Source organism: Pollachius pollachius (assembly GCF_949987615.1).
Source record: "Pollachius pollachius genome assembly, chromosome: 8".
Lineage (NCBI taxonomy): Eukaryota > Metazoa > Chordata > Actinopteri > Gadiformes > Gadidae > Pollachius > Pollachius pollachius.
Window position 1 is genome coordinate 7,963,482 of NC_136941.1, and position 11,344 is coordinate 7,974,825.

General features: G+C 45.5%; 1 protein-coding gene across 1 annotated transcript; it reads left to right on the forward strand.

The window, feature by feature from the left end:
* The first annotated feature begins 2,463 nt into the window (after positions 1-2,463).
* On the forward strand, positions 2,464-11,172 carry errfi1b (ERBB receptor feedback inhibitor 1b). The gene is made up of 4 exons (XM_079741069.1): positions 2,464-2,576; positions 6,238-6,372; positions 7,061-7,140; positions 8,885-11,172. The coding sequence occupies exons 2-4, from the start codon at positions 6,272-6,274 to the stop codon at positions 10,021-10,023; spliced, it is 1,320 nt and encodes a 439-aa protein (XP_079597195.1). The 5' UTR covers positions 2,464-2,576; positions 6,238-6,271; the 3' UTR covers positions 10,024-11,172.
* Positions 11,173-11,344: the final 172 nt, after the last annotated feature.

The window sequence follows — 11,344 nt, forward strand, 5'->3', positions numbered from 1 at the left end:
TTAAAAAACTTGAAAGTGAAAGTGATTTTTAGGAGCTTGTCATCTCCTGGACAAATATGATTTTATGAGACTTTAATAGACTATAATAAACAAAATAGATTACAAAAACGTTGTAAAACAAGTGTGAGTGTGGTGGGCCGGATGTCCTTATCATGCTTGTAATCATGAGGATATTGAACCAGTGTACTATTGGTCTGTGTTTTTAATCATAGGCCTTGTGATACGCAGATGAAAGTGCGGAATGTGTGGGAGGAGTTTTATCTTAAACACTATATAAGACTGTCAAGGACCATGTGCAGCTAGGCTACTTTTGAAAATGACAACACTTTGGTTTCATAAATTTGATGAAACCACCAGACACAGGTTTTTGCTACTCATGTTTTGTTATTGTTTCAACTTGGTGAAAATTGGCCTCATTGGCTATAGGTTACCGTTAGAGCGTCTTTGACAGTTTGACATTAGTGCCATACTGAGCCAATTAGAAACAGCAATTCCTATATCATTGTGTATTGCCATTGATGGTACAGTCCTCTTCTTTCTATTTCAGTGTGAGTGTTTTCTTTAAATGTGTTAAAGAGGCTGTGAACACATTTTGAGGCTGTGAACACATTTTTTGAAAAACAACAATATACTGGTTATATATAATAGGAATCCTTCATTTCGTATTGACTGAGGAATACCATGAGAACAAATAATATCTCATGTACGCTACATTTTTGGAAAAGTAGCATTTCAAGGAAAGGAAACCAAGATTCAATTGAATTCCATCAGGAGATTGGATTTTGTTAATGCAATTATACACTAATTTAATATGGAGTTAAAAAAACAAAAGTGTACTTACTTGGGGCAAAAAGATCCCTTTAAATCATATAAATTTTCTGCTGAATAAAGTTGTGTAGCATATGCTGTAGCCTACATGTTCGCATGATTGCTTGTGTTTTATAGATATCAGAGGGCCTGTCGTTCAGCCGTGTATGACTGCTCCTTAATGGCTGTTTCATTCAGTTTGTACACAGCTGCTTTCTCCATATGAGATATTTCCCTTGACACAAATGACATCTGAGCGAACCGACATAAAGGTCCTTACCATTGAACATGTCCTGTATCGTTCCCTGCAGGGAGCAGGCCTTTCCTACGCTAGCGTAGGGGTACATCATACTGGTTGTGCGATTAAATATTCACTTAGAATGGAAACTTTGTCACGGAATGCCCAAAGTGTTGGACTTTGAAACTCTGAACACCTACAACCCAGTCTAATGAATGGAGGTGTCCAGGTTGAAAGCGGGCACTTCCAATTCCCAAAGTGGTTGACTGTGAACATTATTAACATTATATACACATATTCTATTGGTTAATACTGAGGGCTGAACTTTGATTTAGAGGCAGTGCGTGGGTGTTTTGCTGAAAAGACAAAGTGTGTGTGTGGGAGTGTGGGGTGTGTGTTTGAGAGATCTACCGGGGAGGGAGGGGGGGGTTGGGGGGTGATGCAGATGTTGCAGGGGTTTGTCTGACCACACTGACAGCTGTGAGGGAGAGAGGTCTCTGAAGACAGGAAGTAACTTGACCTCCCCTGCCCCCATCCCCCATAGCCCTCAGCACCACGGGTCATTAGTCGGTGCCCACACACACACACACACACGCACACACACACACACACACACACACACACACACACACACACGCACACAAACACACACACACAGACACGGCTACAGGGCATAGTGCGTGGATGGAGGGAACATCTGCTTGTTAGAGTATGATTCTGGAATAAACATCTAGTAGTGAGCAGTAAGATTCTGGAATAAACATCATGTAGTGAACAGCAATGATTCTGAATTACCATCTAGTAGTTAACTGTAATGATTCTGAATAAACATCATGTAGTGACCTGTAATGATTCTGAATAAACATCTATAGTAAACAGTTATGATTCTGAATAAACATTTGTAGTGAACAGTAATGATTCTTCTGAATAAACATGTTGTGAACGGTAATGATTCTAAACAAACAGCATGTAGTAAACAGTAATGATTCTGGAATAAACATCTATACTATACCAAACTATACTAAGACAAACTATACATACTTTACTAAACCGTACTACACTATACTATACTACACTATACTATACTAAAGCCTACTATAGGCCCACTATACTATACTCAACGTTGGAACCTATCATATATTGATATGATAAGGAATTCTCAACGCACAGTAATGTTTCTCGCATCCATTCTAATTTAGAAAAATGAGCAGTGCCATTCCAAAGTCGTAAGCCCAAAAGAAGAAATATTGACAGAATTCATTATTAAATAATTTGAAGAGAACCTTGGGTGGAGTAGTTGGACACGAGGGTAGTAGCATTGATTATAAGGAGAGGCTGAAAGTCGCGTCACAGTGAGCAATGCATTTCACCACTCAAGTGTTGATTCAGAGGAGGGAAGACGCACGTGGTTGGACCGAGTGACGGTGACTCCTCGAGCAGGGAGTTGTGTTTGCGTTGTCCGACGGCAGAGTGAACCGAGGCGAACATGGTCTACTAGGAGTGGCATCTATTCACTGGCGTGACCACAACCGTGAGTACATTCAGTTATTCCTCGGATTAACACTGTTTCCCGTGACCAGGTTGAACTTTGTGCGGTTGAAGGCATTTACACGCGGGACGAGAGGATAAAATAAATCTACAAATACGTTCGTCTGAGAGCCGCGGACTCGATGTGCCTCGGCACCGCTTCTCAGTTTTCTAAAGCCAGTGTAACTCTTACAGACGAGTACAACAACAACGCTGTTAGTTAAGGGTCTTGCAGGAGTTTCCTACTGGAGATTTCCTTTACTTTGGATTTGGTGGAGGAACGGGACAGTGTACGCCATCGGCTCCGGTTGTGAGGGCATTCTGGGACACGTCCCGTCTGTTACTTTATGTTCCAGTGAGCCGGGCAGAGCGCTGCCTCCAGTGGGCTAGCCTCGCGCTAATGGCCCGTATCACAACTAATTGAGTCGTTCTGGATCGATCCATCGCTTCAACGATGTCAAATGTTTCAAAAAGGAACCGAGCGTTGGACGTAGAAAACACAGGCTCTAATGTGAAGAAAAAGTCTTATCTAAAAGGCCCACGATTTCAAATTGTAAAATTCGCAAGATATGCCTTAACTAACGTTATGACTAACAACATTTTATAGCACATCCAATGTCTAAAGGGCTAGTCTTGTCAAAACGACAAGATTCGTTCACTGATGTATACAATGGCCTTCAAGTGATTTATTTAGAAAAACTCCCGAAATCGAAACTTGTCAGTAATTTATTAATTCAATATATAATGAGGGGAAAGCTGTCTAACAAGTGTCTCAGAAGGGGAAAACCTCATTATCCTAGAAGATTTGGTTCTTCAGAGATGAGGCATATCAATGGAATCCTTACAACAAAGTAATCAATAGTCATTTGTCACGCCACACGCAAGGTTCAATTCAAGGCTTTTCACTTATGCAAACAAGTCATGGCCGATATTGTTCATAGTTCATATGTTAATAGTTACTCATCATACCACTGTATTACATGGAACAAAATGGGCGCTACAGTAAGCTTGATGTTTGATTTGAAAGAAATTATATTAACTTCAAATGAACCATTACTGTACTTGTACGTTTGTCTAGTAGTCATTAGCCTACTGCCTAATAGAGATAACTATTCTTAAGAGACACAGAGAAAGGCTTTCTGAAGGGCTTGGGGGGGGGGTCAAAAGTGTGCGGCACACCGTCTGACTAACAAACATGCCAGCATGGGGCTGTTCTGTTCTCTGGAGGGTCCGGTGAGGAACACCACATCTTAAGTGACATCATGACATCAGGACTCACAGCTCCATTCAGGGACATTCAAAGCCCATGCCTTTAGGGAAGTAACTTCATATAATATCTATCTGTCTATCTATCAGTCTGTCTCTATCTCTGTCTATCTATATATCTCTCTATCTATCTATCTATCTATCTATCTATCTATCTATCTATCTATCTATCTATCTATCTATCTATCTATCTATCTATCTATCTGTCTATCTATCTGTCTATCTGTCTGTCTGTGTCTGTCTGTGTCTGTCTGTGTCTGTCTGTCTGTGTCTGTCTGTCTGTCTGTCTGTCTATCTATCTATCTCTCTTATCTTGCTCTCTCTATCTATATACAGATACAGTCTTTATCTGTTTATCCATCCATATAATAACACATACATATGTCATTGTAATTATCTGCCCTGTCAGTCTCTCTGTCTATTCCAGCCATATAACAACCGTATAATATATTAAACCGTCGTTGTATTTAGGAGGTCTGTCAGCCAAGCTCATAACTCAAAACTGCAATCTTCAGATTGTTGTGTTGTTTGTCCTGCAACAGATGAATGGGGCTGCACTCCGAGTGAGGCATGGGGGTTGTAGTTGTTGTCATTCTCTTTCTGCATGTGCCAGTTCTCAGCGACGATGACAGCAGGCTCCCTTTGGACCATCTCTGGTCTCCCAGCCCAGAGGAGCTTCTAGCCCTGATCTCATGGGAGGGAGGGAGAGAGAGAGCGAGAGAGCGAGCTTGGGTTTTAATGGTTGCCTCTCAGCACACCAAAGAAACACAAAGGGCCATTCATGGTGTACCAGAGTGGACCCATTCATTCACGCTTACTGAGTAATTGCCGGTAGAATCCGTGATTGTTCAGCCTCTTCCATCTCCGGGGCCCACAGACGGATATGACGCCAGAAGCAGTTGTTTTAAGACGGCGCGACATTCATATTAAAATACATGCATGGATGTGGGGGGGGGGGGGGGGGGGGGGGGGCAAGTTTGGATTATACCGGCTTTCGTCGTTCAATATGCAAGAGCTGCATTTTTTGGCGTCCTACATACATCTAGTGTTCAAGAAGCCGTTGCGTAGCGCGCCTTGGCGTATTGTGCTTGCGGGCACACAGACGCGCTACAGTGGAGAGAATGTCGATGCAACATAAACGTGTGGTGGGGGATAGATGAGCCATTGTGTTCCGCTCAGATCACAGGCCCGCCCGTTGAAGTGGAAGGGGGCGTAATATGTTGATAGTTCCTGATATCCTGCATTACTGAATCATACTTACAGCAAGCAGTGCTCATCTACAGTATATTGTGAATGCGTATGTAGTTGTAGTGTATTGTAGGTCACAACAACGACTTTCTTTGCAATAGTTCTTAGTTCAAACACAGTGGGAAACCCAGATGCTACTCAGAAAGTCATGTGTTTTCGGGCCTTCAATGGATCATCACATGTACACAAGTGGAATGCAAAGTCTAAAGTGGTCTAAAGTCAATAATAGTCTGATGTCCAAAATAGTCTAAAGTCTAAATTAGTCCAAAGTCCAAAATTCAAAACAGACTCCAAGTCTAACATGGCAGTCTAAAAAAAAAAAAAAAAGACCCAACCGCATCCTGAAAGGAATCATATTCAACTTAATAAAAACCTGTCAACGTATCACCGCCCACCCACACACCACACCCACCAGCCGGCCTCCCCGTCATGCGTCAACGGGATACATTATTACAGTGGTGAGAGCTTCTGTTAGAGGAGGAGGAGGAGGAGGAGGAGGTGCTGCTGACCCTGAACCGTGACAGGAGATGGGTTACCAAGGCCTCCCACAGGTGGGCGGGAGGACGCTCCTCTCCCACACCTGATTCCCCCCCCCCCTCCAAACACACACACACGTTTCCTCATGTAGTGTGAGAGAGAGTCAAAAGAGAGGGAAGGAGTGAGACAGTTTAAGAGAGCGAGACAGAGAGAGGGAGAGGGCGAGACAGAGGGAATGAGGGACAGCAGAGGGAGAGGGTAACCGAGAGAAACAGGAGGGGGTGAGAGAGATAGAAAGAGAGAGACAGAGAGCGAGAGGGAGAGAGACAGAGAGAGAGAAAGAGAGAGAGACTGTTTGTCCAGAAGAGAGTTTTCCCATGAGAGGAAGCCTGAATGGTTTACTGAACATTTATTTTAGAGTTTTATAGTTGGTTTCCACACCGGGCTGGGCGAGTCTTTGTACTTTGAGGTGATTACCTCCCCCCACCCACAAATGTTTAACATATTGGAAATATATGTTGCTGCGTGCTGCTTTTTGTCACAAAATTGAAAGGGAGATGATTCCTAATGCCTTCAATGTTGTTATCTCTTTCTGTCTCTCTATCTCTCTCTCCCTGTCTCCAATTCTGTCCCTCTCTCTCTCTCTCTCTCTCTCTCTCTCTCTCTCTCTCTAGGCATAATGGTGTATGAGCTTTCTTGGTTGGAGGTATGAGAACAGAGCCTCACAGAGTCCCATTAAGACCCCTCTCTTTCAGTCACAACATGGCCGGCAGCAGGCCTTACTGGGGAACCCACGACTCCAACGCCAGGTAAATAGCTTCTTAGGGAAGCCTTTAAGCCCTGTGGGACACTAACAATATGGGCGAGGGAAGGAGATTTATTTTCTACACTTCAACCCCTTTTTCCTCGATCAAAGTAATATTCCACTTTAATCGAAGGACGTCCCTAGCAATGTGGGCATTTTTTCTACAGAAAGCAGCCTGTGATCTTAAAGATATCTCTGTCAATACGAGAACCTTTATAGAGAAATAGATTATTTCTCCTATGCTCAAACAAATAGTCTTTGACCAAGCGTCCTTATTTTCGAACAATATGAATATTTAACTCAACGTTATGGTTGAATGTAACTTGAATTATGAAAATTACAATATTATAACTGTATCCGTAGTGAACAGAGAGGCATCTCCGGAAACACAAGACCTTCTTTTAGGACAATCCTTCCATGTACTCGTGTATCTTTCTCTTCTATATACTGGCCCAGAGCCCGGACATGGAGCACCTCCTGGTGACACAGCCCACCCCCAGCCCTCTCCCTCCCCCTTCATGGGGAGGGAGAGGGGTCTGGGAGCTGACATGGGTGTTTAGTGCACATGTCAGCCATGTTATTTCACTAAGAAGGACTCACCCGTGACGAGTTTCGTGTTAGTTATGTGTAGAGATCATTGACGGAGGGCGCTGTATGGATGTTTCTCATGCCAGTGTTGTTGTGTTTTGCAGCTTGTGCCTCAATCTGAATACTAGTATGGACCACAACACCTCACGGCTACAGCAGACGCAACCAGCCCAGACTTTTCAAAGTGAGGACCCCACTATTTTTCCATTTTGAATTTGTCCTATTTTGAATATGTCTTAATATTTTGTATTTGAATAGATCAAGAATATGTTTTGAGTCAAGTATATAATATATGTATATATTTTATAATTTAAATACTTGCTAACATTAGAAATGTAAGCATCTAAGCTTTACTTGTGAGCACTTTTTTGTAAAAAGTGGCAGTTGACTTTAAGATCATTTTCTATATGCAATTTTCTATTTGGATTGGGTATACTAGAAAGCAATAACAAAAAGCAACAGTTTAGATTTCCTCAGATTTTACTTGATTAAGGTCAGTCTGACCTTAATCAGGATTGACTGAGAAATGATGTGGGAAGATAACGAGAACACAGTGCATACAAAAGTATACAAAGGAGATACTACAAAGCTATCGTTGTCTGTTTTAAAGATTGGACTTTGTTTCACAAAAAAAGTATAATCTCTGTGTGCTGGTACTTGTGTACTTAACTCTTTTTGCCTATTGATATGATTTCTATGAACAAGGCGGGTAGCTCTTTACCACTATAACTATAATTATAACATATTCACATGTATTCAGTTACACGGCCTCAGCAGGGTCACTAAAAAACACAAGAACAGAACAGGATAGAAGAGGAACGAACAGCTTGATTGGGCTGTTTTCCCCCCAGGTTTTGTTTTGTATGTTTTGCTGGATCCTTCTGATAGAGGAGCAGAGAGGAGGGCTAGAGAGGAGAGGGAGCTATCGCTAGTCTGGTCAGCTGCTGTTCCTCTGCGGAGGTCTGGGTGGTGCTGGCGGTGGTGTGTGTGGTGGGGTTGGTGGTGCTGACAAATCGGATGTTTTCTCCGGAAGCCCGGCAGAAGGTTGTCTGCCGGGGTGGGAATCGGCCGGAGATTGTGCCACTCGAGGCTCAGATAATAAAACGAGGGGAAAAAAAGGAAAAAATAAGTGCTTCCTGCGTAATCAGGGTGTTGTGGCTGATGTTTGACCAACAGGGTGATAGGTGAAGAGGCTGTTGTTTGTAGTACTATCCTGTTTCTCCCTCCTCCTCCTCCTCTTCTCCCCCCTCCTCCTCCTCCTCCTCCTCCTCCTTCTCTTCATACTCTTCTGCCCCCTGCTCCTCCTCTCCCCTCCTCCTCCTCCTCTCCCCCCTCCTCCTCCTCCTCCTCCTCCCCCTACTCCTCTCCCCCCTCCTCCTCCTGCCGCTCCTCCCCCTCCTCAACCTCCTCCCCCTACTGCTCTCCCCCCTCCTCCTCCTTCCTCTTTCCCACCTCCTCCTCCTGTATGTGGTGGCAAAACAGTTTTTATTTCACACATATCGACACACACACATTGACACGCACGTACACACATCCCACCCATAAACAAAGACATGTTCATGCACAGTCCCAGCCACTCACACACCCTCTGGTGTTTTTCCCAGAGGGTGACTCGGAGAGTCGGACTCTGGGAAACACTGGGAAAGTGAGTGGGGGAGAAAAGTGTGTGGAATTCAGCCCCCTATCTCTCTTTTCCCATCCCCATCTCAACTGCTTTCCCACTCTGCTTGTCTCTCGTTTCGTTTGCTTACACCTGCATGGAACAATATCATTACTGGATTTTACCGATGACAATGGCGCCACTTGCCACTCCTGTAAAGAACAATACCCCAAACAAAAAGCCCTCTCGTGATGAGCAGCAACTCGCACTGTTGGAACATGAAGGCAACGTTTCTAAAGCATTGATTCCTTTTCTTCCCCGCCTACAGCCGAGTTCCCCCCGCGCCAAACAGCACTGTGCTCCGCTACTCATCGCCTGGCGCAGTGCCACAACAACCTGCTTCGACCACAAGAGGGCGACCAGGTGGTCCCTTCCTTCCAGAGGCTGACGGTGCTGGAGGGACACCACCAGCGGCCCAAGCCCCTGCCGCCCCCGCCCGACCAGGAGGAGCTCATGGCGGACGAGGCGGCGGACAGCGAGGTGGAGTTCTTCACCAGCGACCAGCGCAGTCTCCTGCCCAAGAGCCCCGGCGGCAAGGCGCCGTGTTTTCGGGCCACCAGCAGGGGGAGCTACGGCGGCTTCGGCCAGGTGAACTACGCCTACCAGGGGGTCCCGGCGGCGGCGGCGGCGGACGGGGAGGGCGGAGACGGTGCAGCGTCGCAATGTTGGTCCGCTATCGGAACCGACGCCGGGGCCACCAGCTGGCCACCGGTTGATGATGTACGGTATGGTAACCGCGGGCAACCCCTCCTCCAGAGGGGGGAGGGCTACGAGCAGATGGCGCCCAGAGCACGGAGGGCCGTGTCCTCATCCAGGAACCCCGCCGATGTCCCGCTCCCCTCCGGCCTGCGGTACTCGTACCCGGGACCGGTCTACCGTACCGAGGGCCCAGGAAGCCCCACACAGCCGCCGCCCCCCCAGGACAAGCCCGTCGTCCCACCCCGGGCCCCCATCCCCCCGCCCAAGTCCTCGGCCCTCCACCCAAGAACCCTGAGGGGCGACGCCTCCGCGGCCCAGGGTCGACAAGAGGAGGACCGGCCCCCCAAGGTGCCTCCAAGGCTCCCCCTGGTGGCCACGCACCCTCCCCGCACCCCCAGCCCCAAGAGCCTCCCCATCTACATCAACGGGGTGATGCCTGCCACGCAGAGCTTCGCCCCCAACCCCAAGTATGTCCGCAGGGGGCCGTTGCCCCGGCAACAGAGAGCACGGGCGCCCCCTGCTGACCAGAACGCGCCCTGCATCGTGCCCGTCATGAAGGACGGACGCCAGGCCAGCGCCACACACTATTTCCTGCTGCCGCGACCGGCCTATCAGGAGCGGCTGCAGAGGATCCTCGGCCAACCGGAGAGGGCGGATCATGGCACGGGGGCGTGGCCCACACCGGACATGAATGCTCCGAAGAGATAATAAAATGAAAACTCACAACTACTGTCTTTGTTGGGACCTCACGAGTCTGAAAGCTGTTCAGGGACTACAACTATGGAAGCCCAACGTGGGATGTTCTTTGGCATCTGTGGCGTACAGTACAGAGGTAGAGGCAGCCCAAGACGCCACCTTGTTTGGACATGGGACATGGTGTGTATGAGGGCCCCCCCAACAAGTGTGTGCATTGCACAAGCCGTCCATTCCTCTTCAGTGAATTGATAGTTGGCTATGATTACTTATTATTTATTACTGAACAGATTGAGAGTAACGTGTGAACAACGCGTCGTCGGTGGGTCATGTGTTCAAGGGACCGGTTTGGTCGGTCTTTAGTATTACGGATTCTGGACTTTCGCCGACAGACTGAAATGGTTGAGACTAAAAGGGCTTCACTTAGTGCGTGGAAGGTTATGATTACGACACCAGATGGGGAAATGACGGTTGGACAAGCTGTGCTTGGACACAATAACCCTTGACATGTGATTTGTTTTTGTACTGATACTTGAAATCTTCACTTTGAGATTGGATGATTTAAAAGACTTTGACTGATTTATTTAGCTATTAAAAATGGGAAACTGGGAATGAATTAACAATATGAAGCTACAACATATGCTGACAACTAAGACCTAATCAAATTTTGGGGAGATTTTAAACTATTTTAATTGTAAAAACAATACATTTTATCAATTTCCAGAGTGTAATTAATGTTAAATCTAAAGGCACTTAACGATACCCTGGAAGTTATGTGAGAGTAGTGATCCTATTTTTCTATGTATATTACATGTTATTTAATGGACTGAACACAAGTTGGATGGTTAGATTTCATATGCTGCATTTGTTGGTCATTCTGTTGTATCCTGAATGCAAGTGTATCAAAATGCCATGTTTCATGAACATGGAAGGCTGTTATTTAATTGTTACACATTGTTTCTTTCTCCACATGCCATTCACATTCTAATTTATTCATGTCACCAAATAATCATGACATCAGAGACACCGTCTATGCTACTGGCACAGTGATTCCGTTAGAGGCCATGTTGTGTTAGCATAGCATGCTAAGATCCTTGTTTACATTGTTACATCAGTTGGTTAGTTATTGTAGAGTATTTTTTGTATAAATGTTAGGCGAAGGCCATTGATATAATGTATGCATGTTGTGCTAATTTCACAATGAAAGGTCTTGGAAAGAATAATGGAATTTGAAGTGATCTATTTATAAAATTAAAATAACTTAAATTATGACTTTTTCAATGTTTTATTCTCATTATTTCCCCTCTCTGCAGTCATTAATTGAGGAAGGATAAAA